This window comes from Watersipora subatra, chromosome 3 (assembly GCF_963576615.1).
Source record: "Watersipora subatra chromosome 3, tzWatSuba1.1, whole genome shotgun sequence".
Classification (NCBI taxonomy): domain Eukaryota; kingdom Metazoa; phylum Bryozoa; class Gymnolaemata; order Cheilostomatida; family Watersiporidae; genus Watersipora; species Watersipora subatra.
In genome coordinates, this window is record NC_088710.1 from 68,423,706 (window position 1) to 68,449,024 (window position 25,319).

At 36.9% G+C, this 25,319-nt stretch overlaps 1 protein-coding gene across 1 annotated transcript; it reads left to right on the forward strand.

Moving 5' to 3' along the window:
* Positions 1-309: 309 nt before the first annotated feature.
* LOC137390930 (serine/threonine-protein phosphatase 6 regulatory ankyrin repeat subunit B-like) lies at positions 310-24,605 on the forward strand. Its single transcript, XM_068077245.1, has 11 exons — positions 310-853; positions 1,545-1,637; positions 2,722-3,280; positions 4,543-4,670; positions 11,650-12,757; positions 17,704-17,924; positions 18,369-18,532; positions 19,126-19,318; positions 21,359-21,559; positions 21,725-21,924; positions 23,838-24,605. Exons 1-11 carry the CDS (start codon positions 310-312, stop codon positions 23,940-23,942), a joined length of 3,516 nt encoding a protein of 1,171 aa, XP_067933346.1. The 3' UTR covers positions 23,943-24,605.
* Positions 24,606-25,319: the final 714 nt, after the last annotated feature.

Genomic DNA, 25,319 nt, shown 5'->3' on the forward strand with positions numbered 1-25,319 from the left:
AATACACTTCAGGGCCTATCACTTTCTTTGGTGTCATTTCTTATCAACCCTATGATAAGCAACGTCATCAATTTGAACTTTGCTTTGTGTGCGTGTGATGCGGAGACAGTAAGAGATGCAGATAGCGATTAACCAGCACTACACAACAGTCTATAGAAGCTTGCCACCATCAGCTGGATAGTGAATACTGGATACACAGTTACATACTCCATCACTGCCCGCCGCAAAACCAGCCTGGCTATTGACTAAATAGGTAGTGGTACACGACTATTGTACTATTTAAGGGTTGTCTGTTCCTTTGTATACCTAATGTCTTCAGCTGAGTACACGATTCTTTCTTCGATTTTATCGGAAGCAAAAACATTAGTGGAGGCCGGAAACTGCAAAAAGCTCCGCCTACTGATTGATGGCTGTTCGAATGGCTTACGGAGAAAGTTATTACTGCATGAGTTTAACGATGCATTCGTGATCAAACGACCTAATACTGCGAAAGAAGTTGGTGTACACCAGGCGAACTTGCTTGTGATTTCTGTACTGGGTTCAGACAGTGCTATAACAAAATGCTTATCATCTTATGGAGTAGGAATCGAGCAGAGTGTAAATGTTTTGGATACCACATTTAACCCTACTATTGGTTCGAGTGGCCGATCAAATGCTCTCATCCTAGCTAGTATGCTAGGACAAACGGAGATGGTGCAATCATTGGTGACCAATGGAGCTACTGTGGATGCTACAAACGATTTAGGTAGTACTAGCCTACTGGAAGCTTGTTTAGAGGGAAATTATGCCGTCGCTGAATTTCTAGTACAAAAGCGAGCTTCCGTGAACAAGCAAAATGATAAAGGTGTCACAGGTAAAGTTGTATTCTTTGGTTATCATGGTTTAGCAGACACACATTTAAAAAGTTTTAGCAAAAAATCGACATTGCATAGAACCAATGATATATACAGCCCCCACAGGGGGCTGTATATTATTGATAGAACTATGTAGCTTTACTCGCATAAACCTTGACTTACATTAGCATGTTTTTTTTAACAGAATGGACCATCTAGCTTTTCATGGAAAGCCTTAAAACTTTTTGATCAACTTGTATGTATAGTTGAGTCGAAACTGGTCATTCTTCCTACTGAAGTCATCGGTTCTCCTTTGTTTTGTGAACAACTAAGGAAAACTAATAGTTAAATAGCGTAGACACTAGTTGACACAATTTATGTCTAGTAAACATTAAACATTGATTCGTAGACACTAGTTGTTTGAAAGTAACAAAAGCGTGACCAGTTCACTTAGCATGAGCTTCAATATGCGTATTGTTAAACATTAGTACTTAGCGATGCTAAAACATTCATAATTCATATCGATGATTGGCTTTCCTGAGCGACTGATCTCGTCCACAAAACTATCAATTTTGTAATAACTTACTTTTGTTAGTTTTATGATGTAAAAGTTTTCCTCGTTAACATACTGTGAGAGATTCTAGACATTTAGCATTATTTTTTTGTCACTGATTGTATTCTATTGCTTATCAAGTCATTTACAATCTGTAGGTTTGATGTTAGCTGCGTTTGCTGGAAGTTCAGAGATTGTAGACCTACTACTCAAGAGAGGAGCAAATGTTCACCTAGAAGATCGTAGGGGTCGTGAGTATTAGATGCCCATATTCTTCTGCATTCACACAGACACCTAAAGACATTTGCCGCATGGTTAATCATCGATACTATTGATATCATTCATGCAGACAGAGTTTCTTATACTAGTTTAATGGTGTAATCCAATATTCTTTATCGTGAACAGTGGGAAACGCTAATAAAGTTAACATCCAAGTGTGACCAAGTAGCTGATAGTGCGCACAGCTGATTCATTCCTTACCGTTATGAATCAGCTCAGCTGATGTACCCAACAATCCACGAGTCAGTTCTTATTCATGCAAATGTTTATCTCCTGCTCTGTTGTTTGGAGACTTGGATGTGCACTAAGTTTTATACAATAGCTGTTCATTTTAAGACACTCTATGTACAGATCTAAGTGGAATTGCCTTTCCAACTGTGTTGCGTTAGCACTAAGTTATAGAATTGATGCTAAATGCTACATGTAGGTATAAAAGTTGTATCTTGACTCAGCATCATCCGTGCATTCTTTTGCAATACTATTTCTCTTAGTGTCTGCCAGTTTTGCATCCAGTGAAACTTTTATGAGTTTTTCAACCAAGCATACTTGAGCTAGGGTGTGCCCTTGTATCGATTGCTCGGTAGGTGCATTGTTGGCGATGGACCTTGGTAAAAATGGCCGTTCAGAAGAACAGACTGTAAATTGCACAATGTTGAATATTGCATATTGTTTATGTTTAGTCCAACTGGATTGTACAATAACTACAGCTGTCTGCCTACTTCTATGATAATCTTATGCTCAGCATTTTTTTACAGACTGCGAGATATCAACAATACAGTGCTCTTGTACTATTGAGATGTTAAGAATTGTAAACAAATTTTTTGTTTATTCATTGTCTTTTCATGTTAGAAACATGATTTCTTGCATTCTATCTAAAAGTAATGGTCCTTGAAATACATGTCCATTAGGAGGTTAGATGTCATTGTGATTGTTATAAAAGCTAATGGTTATTTTAAAAGGGTAAAATTTGACAAGCCACCATCTGCATTTTATCGTTGTTGCAAATGCACCCTTACTCCATTGAAAATAAGATGAGTCCATTTTGGTACGTTTTAGGCAATGTGCTATTTTACTGCGCGTCATCCGGCCAGCTCAAGCTGTTTCGTAAGCTGCTTAGCCTCGGTGTACAGATTGAAGCAGATGTTGATGGAATGACAATTCTAATGGAGGCGGCATACGAGGGCCATCTTGATACTGTTCAATACCTTGTCTCTCAATCAATGGATCTCCGTATCAATGTCAATCAGCAGGACAATGTGCACCGTAGTGCCATCTACTATGCATTTGAGAGCGGACAACTCTCTGTCATACAGTATCTACTCAGTGTAGGGGTTGAGGTTGTGGCTGCAGACCATCAGAAGAACATGCTCATGTGCGCGTGTCTCAAGGGTCACACAGAGGTCATCGATTACTGTCTGGAGAATTTAGCTGTGTTACCATTCACGCTGCATGATGTAGATGATAAAGGAAGAAACGTTCTCTTCTATGCAGTCACTGGAGGCTTTTGCGATGTGCTTGACCAACTGATCATTGCTGGTGCTAATGTCGAGGTTTCCCCAGATGGCATCAATCTTCTTATGCAGGCTGCTGGCAAAAAACAGCTCGATGTTGGAAGGTAAACCACATCTTTTCACTCTATATTAGTAGTAGTAGTGGTTATAGTCAGAGGACAACATAAACACTGCAAACATAAATAAAAGATGGAATACAAAGGCACCAGAATAAGATACAAAATGGGGTGGTCTGCCTGTGAACGCTTGTACTTTGTCGAATTGTCTGTGCGCATCGCTCCCTCATCTGGTGATGAGAGTTGAGGTGAATTGTAAGTACTCTATCACGGGCCGTATGATATTACACTTGCATATGTATTTCAATAACACGCAAATGTCACCTGCCACGTCAGACTAGCATGGTGCACAGCTGTATTTTATGGACTAGGAAGCTATTTCTAGTAATTGAATGGTGCAAGAAGAGAGACACCGCGATTGTGGAAACACTCTGTTATAATCCTTTGGAAGATTATTAATTACTCTACACATGCGATCTATTGCCTACCCTTGTTTGGTTGAAAACTGATAAGTGTCTAGAGACTTCTGCGTGTCCAAAGAACTCTGCTCGTCATGCCTCATTTTTAGCTACTTATCCCATAGGCATATTCTTTTTATAAGCTCAATTGTGGATAGTAGTTACCAAATGTCTATTTTCTTTATCTTCCATAAGCTGGCCACAGTTTGTCAACTGAGTTATATTAATACCCACAGTTAGTCAACTGAGTTATATTAATACCCCCTCGAGAAGCTTCTAGAATTATCACATTCATCGGCTGCCCGTATTCATAAATTTTTGCTTTTATTCATACATCGCTATGGTTTCTATTAGCATAGTTTCATAGCTCTCCTTGGTAGCCATGGAATAATATACACTGGCTGCTGCATCTACTCACACAGGTCTGATCCAGCCGGCATTTCTGTGCTTAGCCCAGGTCGTAGGTATCACACTCATGCTTTCCCCTTGCACTTCATTTCAACGCTGACCTATCAACACCTTCATGCGCTTTTTATGTGGCACTCGTCCATTACTATACAGTGTGGTTCTTCTGTTTATGTATATTGGTATGTCCCAGTATATCTCTGATCTAGCTGAAAGTGATTACTTATGCATCGATATATGTATAACTTTGGTTCTGAGTCAACATTGCAGACCGTCTACATTGGTACCATGGAGACTATGATAATTCTGTAATACACTCTCACGAAGTTTGACAATGTGGACTGGTATCAACAGCAGCGGCTAACTAATAACTAACTGATGGATGATGGCGACAACTAGCTCATGTAGATAAAAGCTTGGAGTCTGAAGGGTCTTCTTTTATTACAGATTTGTGCTGTCGAATCGTAAGAAGATAGAGGTAGACATAAATGCTGTCGACAAAGATGGTTGGAGTGCTCTGCTTTACTCTGTCAGTGCCCGGAACCATGAATTCGCAAAAATGCTCATCCTTGAAGGTATCAATTTTGATTTAAATTACGTTGTTTGGTAACCGAAACAACTTTAGTTATAAGTCTAACACATGTATCTCTGCTGCTCATTGACAGCTTTTGCCATTTCATATACCACGCACTCTTCGTCATTCACCAATGGTCCTTCAATTTCCATTGTTCACCTCTCATCACTCAACTCCCATCACTTACCCTCCATCACTTACCCTCCATCACTTACCCTTCATCAGTTACCCTCTATTACTTTCCCTCTATCACTTATCCTCAGTCACTTACCCTACCTCACTTACCCTCCCTCACTTACCCTCCCTCACTTACCCTCTCTCACCCTCCCATCATTTACTCGCTGCCATTTACCCTCCATCACTTACTCTCTCTCTCACTTACCATCCATCACTTACCCTCTCTCACTCTCCATCATTTACTCTCTGTCACTTACCCTCCATCACTTACCCTCCATTATTTACCCTCCATCACTTACCCTCCATTATTTACCCTCTATCACTTACCCTCTGTCACTTACCCCCATCATTTACCCTCCGTCACTTACCCTCCATCACTTACCCCCTGCCACTCACTCTCCATCACTTACCCTCCATTATTTACCTTCCATCACTCGCCATCCATCACTTACCCTCTCCAACTGACCCTCCCTGACTTACCTATCTTGCCTTACCCTCCGTCGCTTACCCTCCATCACTTACCCTCCATCACTTACCCTCTCTGACTTACCCTTCATCACTTACTCTCCATCACTTATCATCCTTCACTCACCCGCCTTGATTTACCCTTCTTGACTAACCCTTCTTCACTTACCCTCTATCACTAATCCTCCTATCTGGTGCCTTCCTTCACTCCTTTTGTATTTGTGGATAGAAATGCTGTTTACAAAAATAACTGATCTCAAGCTTCTTGAAGTTTTAAGATCTATTTACCGTAAAACCTCTAATTGAACGTCACCTTTATTTCAGCGCCACTTTCATTTGACCGCCACTATAGGAGAAAGGTTGAAAAATAAAGCGTCACCCTTTAATTGAACGCTACCTACATTTGACCGCCACTTTGATCTTTATGAACCCGCTATAGCAAGTGATTTGTAGAAAAGTGTCTAAAAATCGTACTAATAATGGCTCGGTTGCACCAATAACCATCAGTTCTTTCTTAGTTTTTGTTCGTATCAAAGTCTGTTTTCTAACTTTAAAGTTTTTTCGGTTTTATTATTAAAACTTTGAAAGCAAATCACAAAAACTATTAATAACTGTATCAGAATAATAGTAGTTTCTTGTTCAACAAGGTCTTGATACTGTGACGTTCTGTGAAAAAATGGTTTACGTTCACGATGGTATATGAACGACTAGTTTTAGCCTAAAAATTGTGTTTAGCGCCCATCTGGCTGGAAGTTTATTATTATTTGTTCGAACTGCCACCCGTAAAAGTTATGCCTTGCTAAAAATATTGATTGGACGCTAACACCGACTAGTTCAGCAGTGCAGAAAACGATTTCAGGTAAGAAGATGTTGTCGAAGGTATCGAACAGCCAGAAGACGTTTGTTCTATCGAAAGCAACAATTAGAACTCAACTGGTCGAGCAAATGATGCAAATTTTTTTGTTTAAAAAATGGTAAGTTTTGTTTCTGCATTAATTATAAGTATGATTCTTTTATGTCACTTGTTCTTGAATATATAATTGTAAAATTTTTAAATATAGTTATAAAATGCAAATTTGCCTTCAAATTTAGAATGAAGTAAAAAATTGAAAACTCCAACAAATTGTAAAGCAGGGCCACAGGCTATAATATCATCACAGGTTAATTGCAAGCAATAGATATCACGTGGTAGAGATATTTCTCGTCTTCCCCATGCGTATTTATTTAGAGAACCAAGACAAGTTGGAGGTAAGTTAGCCACTTTCCTGTATCTAAAAGGGCTAACGTCGCTCCACCCGAAGGAGGGTGCAAAATATAGACGACATTCGCTTCGCTCGTAAAAGGGTTGAATTTATCTTCTCAAAATTCTGAGGAGCTATTTGAAAAATACAACGTTGGCCTCTATTTAAACACCGCCTCTATTTCACCGCCACTATGAAGGAAGGGTTGAAAAATAGAGCGCCATGGCGGTCAAATAGAGGTTTTACGGTATGTTACTTCAACGTATAAATATGAGGGCATAATCAAGACCTAATAACCTAACCAACAGAAACATTTTCTGTTGCACAGTAAGTATATCCATAAGCATATGCTTGTCATTATGAAAGATTATTCTATGGCAGCATACGCTGCTAAAAGTCATTTTGTTATTTTAGTATTATGCCTGAGAATTCTTGCCTACATGGATGACTTGTTCGTTATGATAATATGAGCATTTCTGCTACCAAGTGTTTGGTTTGTATTTTTGTTGCAACTGATGCGCAACGGGAGTAATGTAAGCCAGACTTGAATCTTCTACACTTACTCTCTTTCTCACTCTCTCACATCTATTGATTCCGTCTCTTCGTTGATTTTGTCTCTTCGTTGATTTTCAATTAATTATCGTCAGCTTCAAGCAATCCTCTCTCTATCCTTGCATGTTTGCTCTGCTCATCTCCTCCTTAGAACATTACAATGTGAGTAGAATCTGCGGGTGATTGAATGCCCAAGTGGCTGCGAGTGTTTGCTTTCAGCTCTGCGCAAATTAATTAGATGACATCTAATTGACTCAGAGGCAGCACAATTGATCAGATAACTAAGCTGATGGGAGAACAGTGGTCATTGTAAGAGTTTCTTATCCCGTGCTCTCGTCCACTACTCGTTGACCCCTATAATAGCTCTGAGGCGCTGAAGCATCAGTAGGCTATACCTTATGCCAAGGCTAAAACCTGTTCTGGGTACTTTTAGGGCATCCAATGGTTCAGAGTATGCACAGACGCTTAAACACTCTATATGAGAGTAAACTGTGTATGACTGACTCGTAAAATATTGTTTTTACTTCATTAATTTTGGAGCTCTGGCAATGCGTATCGGTCGCTGCGTATATATTTGAATATCATAATTTAGATATCATGTACGTTAGATATCATAACTTTAAATGAAGCTCTTTTCATGGTCCAACAAAGGTGACTGGATGACATTACCTTTTCGTTATTAATTTGTATAGAGTAAGCTTAGATTGATTTGCATTTTCAACTGATATATGTATTGATATTTTATCTATATATGTATCGATATTCACTTGATGTATGTATTAATATTTAATATATATGTATATATTGATATTTAATTGATATATCTATCGGTATTTAATAAGTTTATGTATGGATATTTAATAGATGTACATAACGATATTTAATATACCGTATGTACATAACGATATTTAATATACCGTATGTACATAACGATATTTAATATACCGTATGTACATAATGATATTTAATATACCGTATGTACATAACGATATTTAATATACCGTATATACATAACGATATTTAATATACCGTATGTACGTAACGATATTTAATATACCGTATGTACGTAACGATATTTAATATACCGTATGTACGTAACGATATTTAATATACCGTATGTACGTAACGATATTTAATATACCGTATGTACGTAACGATATTTAATATACCGTATGTACGTAACGATATTTAATATACCGTATGTACGTAACGATATTTAATATACCGTATGTACGTAACGATATTTAATATACCGTATGTACGTAACGATATTTAATATACCGTATGTACGTAACGATATTTAATATACCGTATGTACGTAACGATATTTAATATACCGTAGGTACGTAACGATATTTAATATACCGTATGTACGTAACGATATTTAATATACCGTATGTACGTAACGATATTTAATATACCGTATGTACATAACGATATTTAATATACCGTATGTACATAACGATATTTAATATACCGTATGTACATAACGATATTTAATTGAGAGATGTATTGATATTTAATAGATGCACATATTAATATTTTATAGATGAAGGTATCGAAATTTGAAGATCCCTTTATTAAACTTCTTTCAGTATATTATCTATCAAGGTATACAATAGTAGATTTTCATTCTCCATCTTATGTAGTACAATGTGTCCTCATCCGTCACTCCCAAAGCCTTTGTGATTTTTATCAACACATACATACACATAAGCCTTTTCTTAGTTCTTCCTTGTCTCTGGCAGCTTCACCCCAAACACCTTCTTCACTGTGTAGGCCTACTCGTCATCTCTCTTGACAGATTTTTACCAACTCAACCTTATCTCTCCTTCTGCTTAACACCTGCTTAACACCTGCTTTCCCTTTTCATGTAGGCCTACCCATTCCTGATATTATCCATCCTTTTCATCCTATAACAAACCTCGGCATTATCAACTCTGCCACATCGGAACTGGCTTGCTGTTTTCTCGCCTGTGCTACTGTTTCCTTCCTGTACAACATTACTGGTCGTACTGGTGTTTTACAATTTTTCTTTTCATCTAGTTCGTGCTTAGTTATTGCAGGTAATGCCTGATGTTTTCATGAACTCTCGTTTTCATCTCCTTTCCACGCACTCCACCTTTCTGTACAGTTGCTTCCAGATAATTCAGGCTCCGTCACTCTTGAAAACGGCATCCTCTGCATCCTGAATAAACTTCCATGAGCAGCTCTATTCAAATACATTTACTCTGTCTCTGCTGAGCTAATCCTCTCTTCACCTGTATGCCTGTATGCCTGTATGTCTGTCCACTCTCTAAGTTTGCTTTTACCTTTTTCCCTACTCATCTCACAAATAACAACATGGTCCGCATCAACTGTTTTCTCACTTTGCTTGTCAACCTGTCCAGCCACAACTGTGTTCAGAAATGAACATAACATTAAAACTTTGTTGAAGATAACAGCTATGAGATGCTTATAATATGATTTCGGCGCAGGTTGACAAGTGGTGTTGACAAGTTGACAAGTGACAAGTTGGTGACAAGTCATGTTAGTAAATAACCTGCTAATCAATCACTCAGTTTGCCTCAAACGGTGTTTAAACAATTTAATCCGCTTGAACATAAATTGTTATGGAATTGTAGGCTGCTATTGAATAACAGCCATTCAAATATTTTATTTACATTGGCTCACTTACATTACATATACATGTATATCGAAGGAAAACATTTGAAGTAGGTTTTGTATTATAAAAAAGGCATGATTAACATGCCTTGTTGTACATGCGTCAATTGTGTAGACATAAAACTACCATAACACCTCTATTTGAACGCCATGACGCTTTATTTTTCAACTCTTTCCTATGTGGCGCTTTATTAGAGATGACAGTCAAATAGAGGGTGGGGATGTATTTTTCCAATAGCTTTTAATAGAGTTTTGGGAAGAAAAATTTTACCCTTTCACTCGCGAAGCGAACGCTTCCTATATTTCGCACTCTCCTACGTGTAGAGCAACAGTAATCCTTCGGAATGCAAGAAATATCCTATAACTTACCTAAAACTTGTCATAGATCTTTAAATCAGTATGTATTGGGAAACTGAGAAATATCTCTGTTAGTTGATATCTATTGCATTTAATTAACCTATGATGATCTTACAGCCTGCATTGCAATTTGTTGGGGCTTTAAAGTTTTTTATTTCATTTTCAATATGAAGGCATTTTTTAATTTTATAACTTTATTTAAAAAGGTTGCATAAAACTTATAGAAATGCTAGTCAATATCAAATACAAAAACCCTGAATAACATTATTCAAAGTACAGCAGCTTATGGCTTGTGAATGAATATCAAATATTGCCATTATGCATGTTTGTGGTGATTTCCATGCATCTATTAATAATTAAATAAAAACTTTGAAATGTAATACCTATGACAAATATAGACTCAACTCTGAATCTATATAGTAAGAAGGGACATATCACACATGTCACATATTTTAGTGACCGTCCCTTGGGAATTATTGATAGTTCTCATTAAACTTGTTATATTCACAGTTAAATTGTAATATTAAAAGACCTCTAAAATAGGATTTCTAAGTATCAAAGCAGTAATTTTTTAGTTGTAGCTATTAAATTCAATTATTTCGTTAACGTTCCAAGAGTCGATGCCAGTCAATCATTGATAGTATTTTTCTACTGAAGTATTTTGAAATGCTCATCCATCCGTGTTGTAAGAAAACATTGGAGCAATCTAACTTCGACTGAAGTACATGCTCTCAAACATGCCTAATAAAGATATCATGCCCATATATATCTAGCAAACATAACATACCCATGTATACCTAGCAGTGATAACATGTCTATGTATACCTGCAATGATAACATACCCATCTATACCATACTCATAACATAACGCGAACATGACATACTCATGTATACCTAGCAAACATAACACACCCAATTATTTTACATCATGACCTGTATATTAACTGTATATATTAAGAGAACAGAGGCTGAATAATATACACTGAATTTCTCACAAATACTCCATTAAGAGAGAAGGCGAGCTATGCGAATGCAGCCCCTTATCTGTAACAGCTTGTACCATCGCCTCGTTTCCTCAGATTATTGTGTGCAATGAAAAAGTGTAGAATTACCTTCGTTTTATTTAAATAAAGTGTGAAATAAGATAATACATTAATACACCATGCAGAAGACAACATACAATCGGTATTTGGTAAACAACTAAAAACATGTCTGTATACAGTTGGACATTAGAAAAGAAGAGAAAGAGCATCGGTTCATTCGGTTGGCAACCTAGTCTTGTCATCAAGTTTCCACAGCTCATCTCACAGTTATTCAAGCTCCAACTTTTTGTTTAACATCCAAAGCAAAAAATTCTAACATTTTTTGCAAATACTGATTTATGTGAAACTTGAGACGGTTAAAGGGGATGTTGGGCTTTAGTTGTAATTCAGATAGAGCCACGCCATGCAGCTGACTGAATGAGTCATAGACATGTATTCCTATTAGTACAATTCCTTTAACACCGCTCTTATGTCTTGACAGGTGCCAAATCTGTTGCTGCAGCAGATGGGAAGACTGTAGCCATGCAGGCAGCCCAAAACAATGACCTAGAAATGTTGACATATCTGTTGGATAAAGCCGACATGATAGGCCTTGACAAGCATGAATGTGATGAGGATGGATGGAATTGTCTCTTTTACGCCCTCATCGCCTCATCCAAGTCTTGCATGAACTATTTGGTGAGCCGTGGTCTAAAAGCAGCGAGCAATGTGCATGGCACCACCTTGCTCATGGAGAGTGTCGATAGAGGACAGTTTGACTTCGTTAGATACCTTGTAGAGAATTCTAGTAGCTTGAATCTTGATCTTAATGCCAAAGATACGTCAGGATGCAATGCATTGTTTTATTGCGCTGCCAATGGCAGCAAGGACATATTTGAGTATCTAGTGAACAATCAAGTAAAACTGTGTGATGACTCTTACAACCGTACGGTGCTTATGCAATCGGCATACAATGCCCACAAAGAGCTCGTCATGTACCTCATCGACAATGAGATCTCACTCGGCCTCGATGTCAACCAAAAGGATAAAGACGGACGTAATGTCCTCTTTTACTGTATAGAGGGAGGCAACCTTGATATGCTGATCTCCTTGCTGGAGTTTGGTATTCCCATGCAGATGGACTCAAGTGGCAAGAACAACCTGTTTCAGGCAGTGTCAGCCGGACATGCCAACATCGTTGAGTATATACTGAAGAACCGTAACCTTCACCTTAAGATTGACCCCCTTGCAACCGACGTCAACGGAAACAATGCCATGTACTATTACGGTAAACGTCCAAATAATAAACACATACTCTCTTTACTGCTTGACGCTGGATTGAAGATCAATGATTGCGATAACGCAAGCAATATCTTAGCCCAAGCCTTAAAGGCTGGCGATTTGATCACGGCCAAGATGATTACCGGGTCATTCGATAAGGCGAATGTCGAGCATGTGAAGACAATTCTGAGGGAATGGAGGAGTGAGCGTGGAGAGACGCTCTTTCACTGGGTGGCCATGAAGAATGATGAAGAGTTTTGCAGGCTTTTGGCTCCGTACTATGACTCGGTTGGTGACAGAGATGACCATAACAGGACACCCCTCATCAGGTGAGTCTTTGGAGTGCTTGTATTGATCATTTCAGAAGCATCGTATTGTTTCATGGTGAAGGCCATGTTAAAGCAGACAGCCGTACATGGCGCAGAATGGGTTGGCATACTTTCCCCTTGAAGAAATGAACCTAGTTTGGCACATCATTTGATCACCAAATCTATCACAGTTCCTGGAGGATTTTCTTTAAAGGTTGACTTGCAACAAAATTCACATTACAGTTATTTGATATCAAAAGATTCACCATGTCTTACTCTGCTGTGTGGTAGGTGCAAAATATGTGGAAATGTGATTACAAGCTCTTAAAAGCTCAAAAACGAAAAGCCACCGTAGATTAGAATCAGTTTATTTCTCTGGCGTTATCATTACATTTGGTTATTGTTTTGTCACGTGATGTTCTCACGTGAATTGAAAGGCCAATAAAAGGATCAATATAAACTTATCGTAGCACTAGTTTATGACAAACACTTCAGGTTTTACCGAAGACCCCGTATCAAATATAGATGCTCGCTACTTTACAGTTTTCTTTCGACTTGATCTAATTGTCTAGTCGTAATCTGATCATGTGACCCAATACTTCGCAAATAATTTTTGCAGCATTTTTCTATTATCACAGGTGACCAACAGGCTCGTCATGATTATCAGATAATGATATGTACTCCTTCGAGCTAAGGTTAAAAAATTAAACGAATTTTTACGGTAAGTTATAAGATATCAGGGCTGAAAGTGACAGCATTACAATGACGATAAAACAGACGCGTAAAATCAATAGACATGGTTTTATTGAATGCGTGAAGTATATTTGTGAAAATATTTCGACGAATGAGGTTGCATGAAAGTGTAAACAGAAACCATCTTGTACATCTACGTCCCATTTGAGCTGTTTTGGAAAGAGATTCTAATCTACTGCGGTTTTGTGATGGCGGCGATTAACTGTTCGTTTTGAGCTTTTAGGAGCTTGTAATCACATTTCCACATATTTTGCACCTACAACACAGCAAAGTAAGACAGTGAATCTTTTGATACTAAATAACTGTAATTTGAATTTTGTTGCAAATCAACCTTTAAGCAACATAGTAATACCATTTCAGCCCTTTTAGCCTGAGCAGTGCTATCCCGGTCACTACTACTCGGTTATATATATACTTACCTGGTATATTCATTGTCTTTCATTTGAACCTAGAATACTCTATGAATTCTTATCAAGCTGCCTACTTGTATGTTACCTTTTAATTATGGAAAGTGGATTCGATGCTCACATTGAACATTCTGGAAATCAATAGAACAACTATTTAACCAGATGTAAAGCCATAATTGGAAAGTCGCAAGTTATTCCCATGTGGAAAATATAGGGCAAATGCTTTACTTGTGGGTAATGCCATTTTTTCAACTGTGTTCTATCAAATTGTTGCATTAAAGATAAAAATTAAAATATTGATATAAAAATTTAAAAAACTAATCCTTGCAATGAAATGCTGAATTTCAATTATATTTTCATTAATTACATGTTTGGCTAATAGATGTCTGATTAGAGAGCATTTGACTTACTACTATTTTGACTTACTACTCGTTTTTGAGCTTTTAAGAGCTTGTAATCACATTCCCACATATTTTGCACCTACAACACAACAGAGTAAGACATGGTGAATTTTTTGATACCAAATAACTGTAATGTGAATTTTGTTGCAAGTCAACCTTTGTTGAAATTTTACTAAAACTGCACTAATATATAAGGGGAGCTCGAAAACAATGTCTACCATTGTTGGTATTCTTACTCGCCTTTTGTTTCATTCTTGCATTATAATGATGACGATCTCCCTTTTTTATCATGGGGCATTGTGATATGGTGATATGACCTATGATATGGTGATTTGACCTATGATATGGTGATATGACCTATGATATGGTGATATGACCTATGATATGGTGATATGACCTATGATATGGTGATATGACCTATGATATGGTGATATGACCTATGATATGGTGATATGACCTATGATATGGTGATATGACCTATGATATGGTGATATGACCTATGATATGGTGATATGACCTATGATATGGTGATATGACCTATGATATGGTGATATGACCAGACTGCAGATAGAGAAGTTTGGCATTTGATATTTTTAATGAAACATGTAAAAATCAAAATTTACATTTCAGTGCCGAATATCTCCTTCAAATATCACAATGAATGCAGATGTAGAAATCAGATGTATTATAGTTCAATAATGGTACTCAGCTCAATGCTGATTTTGAGCCCAAGTGAACACACCGTGACAATCACTATGTTTCCATGCTGCGCAGTACTGCGAAGCAGCCTCCTCCGAAGTCGAGGGGATTGTACGTTTCCATGCTGCGCAGTGGTTTTAAGCAAATTAGCCAGAGAAGAGAAATTGTATAAATCGAATCGCCTGATGGAGAAATAGAGCCGATCATGGATACCGAACGTCATAAACGGTCTTTTTATGATTCTGTTGTCATTATACTTTTATTTACCATACACATTCACAAGGTTTTACAAACCTTAACACACTTTTTACAAAGTAATATATTTAAGATTTATATATTTAATAATATATTTACAAGTAATATATTATTTAATTGTTAATTTAGGACTTGCCACCTATTTTTCGAAAAGTGTTGGCATCGATAACAAAGTCCAGGAAAGTAATCACCTCATCATCCTTGTGAATGCAGACCATAATTAAATTTAGGTGAAAGAAGATCGGAAGAATAGAAAAAACAAGATTAGCAGGACAACCTTTGTACTAGTTTATGGCCCTCGAAGAATCCGTCTCCACGGCCTGAGAGCTATGCGCAGCCACTGCGCAGTCGCTGTTTCCTTGCTGCGAATTTGCACTGGCTTCGCACTGATCAGTGCGCAGTGATTTCAGTGTGAAGACGCCGTTTCCATGATTCGGAGATAGCGCAACTCCGAAGCACTGTGCATCATGGAAACATAGTGAATGGCTGATTCGAGTTTGACCATCAGTTTGTTATCTGAAGACTAAAGTTCTCTTTTATGGTCTGTCTCATCATAGCATCATTAGGATAATCACCCGTGTCCTTGATTAAACAATCACGACAGAGTCATTCCTTCATTCTTGATTTCTGAAGATTGTGTTGATGGATGTCCGACCAATAAAACAGGTATAAAATATTAGCAAGGTGTCATAGAAAGTGTATATAGTCTTGTGATAGGTGTGTCACATTTCAAATCTGCTGACTCCTCTTCAAATCTGACTGGATCAACTCAGTTGAACTAGCTTAAGATTAGTCACAATGAATCATCTTCCAGAAATTAGTTGGGATTAAAGCAATGCAGCTCTTGTTTCTAAAATGATTGGTTGTGTGACTCAACACATTATATAACAGATAGACTTTGGTTATAGCTCACGGATGTACTAGCTGTTGGTACTGTCTGTAGTCCTAGGCAATAAACATTGTCTAACTTATAAACATATTTTATTGTATAATCTAGCTAGACACGTGTTAAAGTTTTTTTTCATTTTCTATAGATATTTATCATATTAAACGCTAAAGATTGTTAAATGGGAGTCAATGTGGCCTATAATCTGGTTATGCAAGCACATTTGCTTATCACCTCCGTGTGCCATGAATGTTGAGTTTTTCACCTAAACTCATAAAAATGTTTTTTGTAAAATATATTAGAGATGAAGTGAAATTTGCATAAGTGGCAGCGCTTGCCTTTCAGCATGCTAGTTATCACCGTGCGTTTATAATTAGTGTGTTAATATTCTCATTCCTAGTTGGGATGGTGCTAATCCTTCATTTTGTTTTAGTTCTGATGCCAATAGAAAATGGAATCTACTTCTTTTTGTCTAGTGTTTAGGCCCGCAATAGATGCATGCATTGCATGGGGACCATTTCTTTGTTCGTTGTGTAGCTATGGCACGGAGAACTTCATATAGACATCTAGTCTACAGCATATTTGAGTTTTGACATGCTCTGACATAGTTGTGTATGTAGCATACCGGTCACCAAGTCTTATAGGGCTGCACCCAGATATACTGTGTCCGATGTAAGACTGTTATCTCCAGGAAGTTTGTGTACCTAATAACAATGATACAAACATGTAAGACAAGTAATTATCATGTTAGCATATTGCATGCAGTAGTTAACACGCAGTAGTTAAGTTAGGATAAGATTAGCGAAAGATGCAGTTAGGCTCAAAGCACACGTGGCGCTCAGGTAGACATGCATAGGCCATGTTGTATTTACAATAACACAATCCATGAGCCCTGCTATTAACTCAGTTTTGAAGAGCTCAAAAAATAGGTCATGGTTGGCATGTGTGGTCACTTTGTAGTTATATACTTATGTTTATAGAAAAATTCATTAACTTCTATTGAAGTTTTGAACTTAAAACTACAGTATGATATAGTAGTGGTGTAGAATGGAAGAGATCAATATAGCCACGAGGTTCTTTTTATGTTCGTCTGGACTTTGAGTGAAATGGGAACATATTCTCACAGGCTACTAAAGGCAGTGGATACATAAATGAACTGCGCATGTTGAAAACAGACTCTTCATCAGGACATTGGTCTTGCGACATTTCCCTTGTTCGTTAATTCCCTGATATTTTTTGCCTCAACAATTGCCATACAAGTTCGGTTCTTTAGATATGTTACATTACTGAAATAATTATCATCCTTACTCATTACTTTACTCATTACTCTTTACTTATTAGGCAAAAAAGATGTTAAAGTCAACTTGATTAGATAGTCTTGCATCAGACCCATCTCCCAGTAATCGCATGATGTTCCATGATCATATGCTGCTCTCTAATGTATATATATTATTACACATACTGTTCTCACATTTAGAACTCGATAGCTTATCTGTCTGAGTGAGACAGACCTAAAGGAGGCCTTTCCTCGTGTCTGCCGCACTTACAATCTGTTGTTTACTACAGCGCCTGTGCCCAGAAGGAGTCACCAGCCAACACCTCGCTAATCAAATGTATGCTTGAGGAGGCGAACATGGATGTAAATGCTGTGGACATTCACAAGCATAGCGCCCTCTGGTATGCGGTGTGCAGCGAGAACACAAAGGCTGTACAGCTGTTATTGCAGCACTCCGCTCGAAATATTATGGACAACTATGATTGCACGGTGCTCATGACAGCAGGCAAAGGTAGGCTCTGACACCTAATTAACAAGTTGTTTTTAGACTGCGCAATACTCAGGGAGATGTGAGATGCTTGTCGGTGATTATCAGCTATGACAGACACGTCTGTCAACTACCGATTGGCTTGAGAGCATTGATATGGCTGCTATGGTGACCTTGGACGGTTTCCTTCCATTCTGCCTAATTGCAGTTGGCAGCCTTTATCTTGAGCCGTTACCCATTGGCAATATTGATTTGTGCTGCTCGCGCTAGAATTATTGTAGAGATTATAGAAATCAATTTTAAAACCATCTCACACACTCGTAACAACTATGTATTCATGTCATACGCATGTTCACCAGCAATTGGGAACATAATAAAACTATATATTCATGACATACGCGTGTTGACCAGCATTTGAGAACATAATACAATTGTGTGTATTCATATCATACGAATGCTCATTTGCAGTTGGGAACATAATGACAGCGCAATATCTTCTCAACCTACTTGCTGACTCTCACATGCTGCTCGCGCACCAGGACCAATACAGTCGCAACGTGCTTCACTATGCAGCCATGAGTGGCAGCAGTGAGGTAGCCAGTCTTTACTGCAGATGGTGCCCCCAACTGCTGGTTAGTCTCTCGCTATATCTTTTCTTTCTCGCTCGCTGAGTCTTTGAAGGTGACAACTTGTACCAAGTTCGGCAGCGGCTAATCACTCAGGTGTATATATTGCACTCTTGGGACAAATGTTTCTCTCTGTGGCCCGTTCTGCCATTTATGCTGACATTTTAGGATATCATTTTTATTCTCTCCAGTTGAGGCTTCCTGCAAGCCACCTGTCACACCATGTCAATTATGTATGAGTCACCTCTCGATCAGTGATAATAATTTATGAATTGTGCCCTTTTTAAACTAGTTTACCAGTCGGTGAAAGCAATTAGACCAGTTGTGATTAGCATACGTATTATAGGAGGTTAATCTTATAACCTACATGGAGGTTAATCTTGTAAAAGGATTTGTCTTCTCTTCACTTTTAAATATAACTCTACTCTTTTGACAATGCCAATCATGCTGCTTAGTTTGCAAGGTTGTGATTATTACCTTCAACTTAATTGAAGGTTGAACAGCTATTCTATGTAACATTAGTGTTAAAATAGAGTGAGTCACCTAGGTGTATCGTGTGAAGTTTGTACAGCATGGGTAGTTATTGCCACTCTTTACAGAATATGGTCGATGAAAACGAATGTACTCCGCTTATGATCGCTGCTGCCTGGGGGCACACACAAACTGTCGCAAACTTACTCAAACACGGAGCTAATGTTAGCATAACAGACAGCAAGCTGAGATCAGCCCTACACTATTGTGTTGACCAGAGTTCTCCCAGTCTCACCACTATACATGTCCTATGCAATAAAGGCAGGTGCCAGGCTACACACATCTTATATCAGTTTTTCCGTCAATATCACTGCTGACGGCGGCTGGCTGTCAGCTAAAAAAACAAGCTTCATCATTACATAAATTACATAGTTTATCACTTAAATATCTAAATACTATACATAAATTATATATAAATAATATACACTATTTATATAACACTAATAATAGTATTATTTATTATTAATAAATCATAATATTATGTATTAATATATAAATAATATATACTATTTATATATATTAATAATATATATATGAATAATTTATATATATAGTTTATATGTGGTGTGTATATATATAAATAATATATATTATTTATATATAGACATATATAAATATATACATACCATATATAAGTTGTACATGAATAATATATATTATTTATATATAAATACCATAGATAAATTATATATATAAATACCATATATAAATTATATATAAATACCATATATAAATTATATATAAATACCATATATAAATTATATATAAATACCATATATAAATTATATATAAATACCATATATAAATTATATATAAATACCATATATAAATTATATATAAATACCATATATAAATTATATATAAATACCATATATAAATTATATATAAATACCATATATAAATTATATATATAAATACCATATATAAATTATATATAAATACCATATATAAATTATATATAAATACCATATATAAATTATATATAAATACCATATATAAATTATATATAAATACCATATATAAATTATATATAAATACCATATATAAATTATATATATAAATACCATATATAAATTATATATAAATACCATATATAAATTATATATAAATACCATATATAAATTATATATAAATACCATATATAAATTATATAATTACTATATAGTCAGCTGCTTCATCTACCTGTACTTTTACTTGCACCTATTGGTTATCATGAAAGATGGAAAATGGGACTGAATCTAGAGATACCGTACCCAGGCTACTGCATATATACAAGTAGAAATAACCATCAGCACTTCTGTATGGTCCTGAGAAAAAACACTTTCTATTGTGTTACAGCTTCCAGTCATTTGATCTCTTTAAAATCCATTATCTGTTCACTGTCATGCTTAGTTTGGTTTGCTCGTAAAAAGCAAATATAATTTATCATATTTCATGTTTTCTGCATCGACTATTATCTAATGTGCTGTAGCTGGCCAACAAGAGCCTTATCACATCCTATGATTTTATAGAACCACAAATTTTGTTCCATTCAAATCGTGATAGCCTTAGCTCTAGATAGTCAGTTAATAACCTTTTATGTGAAAATACCCTCTGCCCTGTTTAGTGGGATTATTCTTTTGACGGTCAAATCTATTTACTGGTTATCATCCCCACAATCTTCTATCATATAATAGAAATGACACTTTAGGCCTGTGAATCTTGATTACTAGCTCAGACTCTTGTGGTGTAAGTGAGATCAGAAGCTTGCTGTCTCGGCTGAATATATATACTATATAGAGTATGTAGTTATAACTTATTGTATATCATAGTGTGTATATCTCTATGGAGTATGTAGTAATTACTTATTGTATACCATGGTGTGTATATCTCTATGGAGTATGTAGTAATTACTTATTGTATACCATGGTGTGTATATCTCTATGGAGTATGTAGTTATAACTTATTGTATATCATAGTGTATATATCTCTATGGAGTATGTTGTTATAACTTATTGTATATCATGGTGTGTATATCTCTATGGAGTATGTAGTTATTACTTATTGTATATCATAGTGTATATATCTCTATGGAGTATGTTGTTATAACTTATTGTATATCATGGTGTGTATAACTCTATGGAGTATGTAGTTATAACTTGGTGTATACCATAGTGTGAGTACGTGATCGTATAAGACTATATAATTACGTTTTAGTGTTCTTTTTTAGAGACTCTCAAAGATTGATTTTGCAGGAGAAAATAAGTACGTAAAATCAAATGTTTTGCCTACCTCATACATACTCTTCTGGCTATTGAACAGGAAATGCAGATATTGATGCTAAAGATAATCGTGGTCAGACAGCACTTATGATAGCTGCAAGAAGAGGCCATCTTCTGGTGGCCAAGTGTCTGCTCAGCCACAGCGCTGATCCTATAGCCTGTGATTACGAGGCTTTGGAACCCCTCGACTATTGCAAGAGGGGAGACTTTCGTATGAAACGACTCATCAACAAGTTTGCTGGTAGGTAGTCAACTAGACTAGCCTTTCTACTCGTATAGTTTGTTGGGAGATTAGGTTACATAGTCATACAGCTATAGCGTGTTAAGAGCCTAGGCTAAATTTATTTTATATCCTATTAATATCGCAAATGGCAACATAATTATATGAAAATGATTATATCTTCAGACATGCCATATCTGGAGAGATGCTGCCTGGAGACAAAGAGACTCGAATACAGGGAGGTGCTTGACGTTACGAGAATTATGCATATGCTCCAGAAGAAACATATTATTACTTCTCAGTTGGAATCCATCGTCCTCGCTGACCCCAGTTTCTCTGGACGTGTTGATAGACTCTTAGATATACTCATGACTCGTGGCCCGCAGGTAAATAGTCCCATTGTCTAACACACCAGATCCACTAGAGGTTGTAATGTGTAGCATGTCCAGACCTGCATTGAACTAAATTCAACTGGTGTTCAATTCATTTGAATCATTGAAAGAGTTGCCCTTCCTTTTATATTTTTCATTTACACACTATTTTCATAAAAGCATAAATTTTTAAGGCTTGATGACATGCATGACCTATTTTACAGATTCATTGTTCCACTAACTGCTCTCTCTGTTCCATTATTGAACTATTATGTTTGGCGTTTCTCTTTAAACTTTCTCCGGATTTTAGAAAAATTGTTATCCAATGTTTTCCATTTTTTATTTATCTGTGATTCTCCTTTTAAACAATGCTCAATGAATTGTTTTCCCTCGTAAATGTGTAACTGCTTTACCTGGCTAAGATGGAGCTTGAGAAAGTTTGATAATTGATTAAGTATGTGGAATTATTCTCTCATTTTCTACCTATGTATATACTGGTTTATCATTGCTATAGAACAATTTTACGCCATTTAGCGCAAGCTGTCAGTATGTCGGAGATTCTGTGGTCTTGGTGATACAACGAGTCAAACCATATACTATTATTATTATTTCTTTACAATGCTGACTGCCAATAATAATAATGCAGCATTATGGCACGTATCTGTTCTACAACACCATATGAAACTTTCACACAGTTCTGATATCAAAAGTACAAGTTGTAGTGATGGTTATATGAGCATGTTAAAGGTTGTCTTGCAACAAAATTCATATTACAGCTATTTGGTATCAAAAGATTCACCATGTCTTACTGTGTTGTGTTGTAGGTGCAAAATATGTGGAAATGTGATTACAAGCTCTTTAAAGCTCAAAAATAAACAGTTAATCGCCACCATCATGAAAACGCCGTAGGTTGAAATCAATTTATTTCTCTGACGTACTCAAACAATTTGGTTATTGTTTTGACGCGTGATTTTATTACGGGAATTGAAAAGCCAATAAAAGGCTCAATATAAAACTTTTCGTAGCACTAGTTTATGACAAACACTTCGGGTTTTACCGAAAAGCCTTTATCAAATATAGATGCTCGCTACTTCACAGTTTCGTTTCAGCTTGGTCTAATCATCTAGTCGTAATCTGATCATGTGACCCATACTTCCTGCTAAATACCTCGAACAATTTCTGCAGCATTTTACGACTATCACAGGTGACCAACAGCCCCGTCGTGTTTGTCAAAGGATAATATGCACTCCATCGAGCTAAGGCTACAAAATTATACGAATTTTTACGGTAGGTTTTGAGATATCAGTGTTCAAAGTGACAGCATTACAATGATGATGAAATAGACGCGTAAACACAATAGACATGGTTTTATTGAATGCGAGAAGTATATTTGTGAAAATATTTTGACGAATGAGGTTGCATGAAGGTGTCAACAGGATCCATCTTGTTCAGCTACATCCCATTTGAGCTGTTTTGGAAAGGGATTAACTGTTCGTTTTTGAGCTTTTAAGAGCTTTTAATCACATCTCCACATATTTTGCACCTACAACACAACAGAGTAAAACATGATTAACCTTTTGATACCAAATAAGTGTAATGTGAATTTTGTTGCAAGTCAACCTTTAACAACTTTAGCAGGACTATAGTAATCTTGGTTAATTGTATTACTGTAGTGAGTAGGCAACTCTCGCTTGGTTATTTTGTGTGGGTGCTGACATCTCGGAACACGCTGAAAATATATACATGTACATGTAGACTAAGGGTTTAAATTATTAGAAGAACATCCTACTAATAGGCAGCTGCGCAATCCATACGAAAGTCTAACATCAAAATGGGTGCTGCACGGCTTCATACGCCTACTTTTTGGAACCTGTTTGATCGTTGTCCTCCTTCTTGCTAAAGCTCCAGTGCCTGGTTGGCTGTTGTAGGCATTTGAAGTGTTTGCTGAAGCGTTGAAAGGCTACTACCCGGTGCTTGGACATGAACTTCTTAAATTACATTATCTCCGAAGACAGACAGAGTTCAAAGGTTAACTGTCGCCGTCTTTCACTTTGTTGACAGCATCATAGTCAGTGATGAGCTGACCTCGCCATCCTGCCTACATATGAAGACAATCTTTTAGTGCCAATGCCAAATTAGTGCAATGTTCAATCATGCTGACAACATTTCTCTCTCAATGCCATGTTAGTCAGAGCTTTATTTTTCACTCATGTTTTATTTTGTAGCATAGCATAAGAGTTTTTATGTGACAGGAAGATGCACATGAATATGCAGCAGTATTATCTACAATACAGCAGTAATCGTTTCCCATCTTAATTGATATTACGGTGTAAGGCTTTCTAGCCTCAATTCTTTAGGGTTTATACCTTAATAGCTTTATGGGCAATAATAGGTAAAAGTGAGTATTTAGTGTAGCAGGTTATAAACCTTGCATTATAACTGCCCTGAATACTCTACAGCTACCTGCGTACTCTATAGCTACCTGCGTACTCTATAGCTACCTGCGTACTCCATAACTACCTGCGTACTCTATAGCTACATGCGTACTCTATAGCTACCTGCGTACTCTATAGCTACCTGCGTACTCCATAACTACCTGCGTACTCAATAGCTACATGCGTACTCTATAGCTACCTTTGTACTTTATAGCTACCTGCGTACTCTATAGCTACCTGCGTACTCTATAGCCACCTGCGTACTCTATAGCCACCTTGCATACTCTATAGCTATCTGTGTACTCTACAGCTACCTGTGAACTCCATAACTATCTGCGTACTCTATAGCCACCTGCGTGCTTTATAGCTACATGCGTACTCTATAGCTACCTGTGTACTCTATAGCTACCTACGTACTCTATAGCTACATGTGTGCTCTATAGCTACATGCGTGCTCTATAGCTACATGCGTACTCGATTGCTACCTGCGTACTCTATAGCTTCCTGAATACTCTATAGCTACCTGCGCACTCTATAGCTTCCTGAATACTCTATAGCTACCTGTGTACTTGTCTTTCTCTTCGCCTTCCTACTCCTCTCATTTACCATTTTTCTATCATTCTTTTTTCATTTTACAGATTTGCCTAATTTCTTGCCCTGCCATGCTTCTCATGTTAAACAGATGGTTTCCTGTAGCTGGCTTGCTTTCTAGTTTTTTGTCTATTTACTAGAGCTTGTTTCATCAGGAAGTCCTAGGTTATTCAGATTAGGATGTTCTGTACCGATGCCCGATTGTATTCTGTTTGTTTTTGCACTACAATGATACAGACTCTTTGGAACTGCTCTATCTCTTTTATTATTCTTGTATTTGTTACACTTGTTGCTCTTCACTCGACTCTTTAGACTCAGCTTTAGAGAATTAATAAGATGTTTACTATCTGACTGTCCTGTCTCATAAATTTCTCTCCCTGCTAA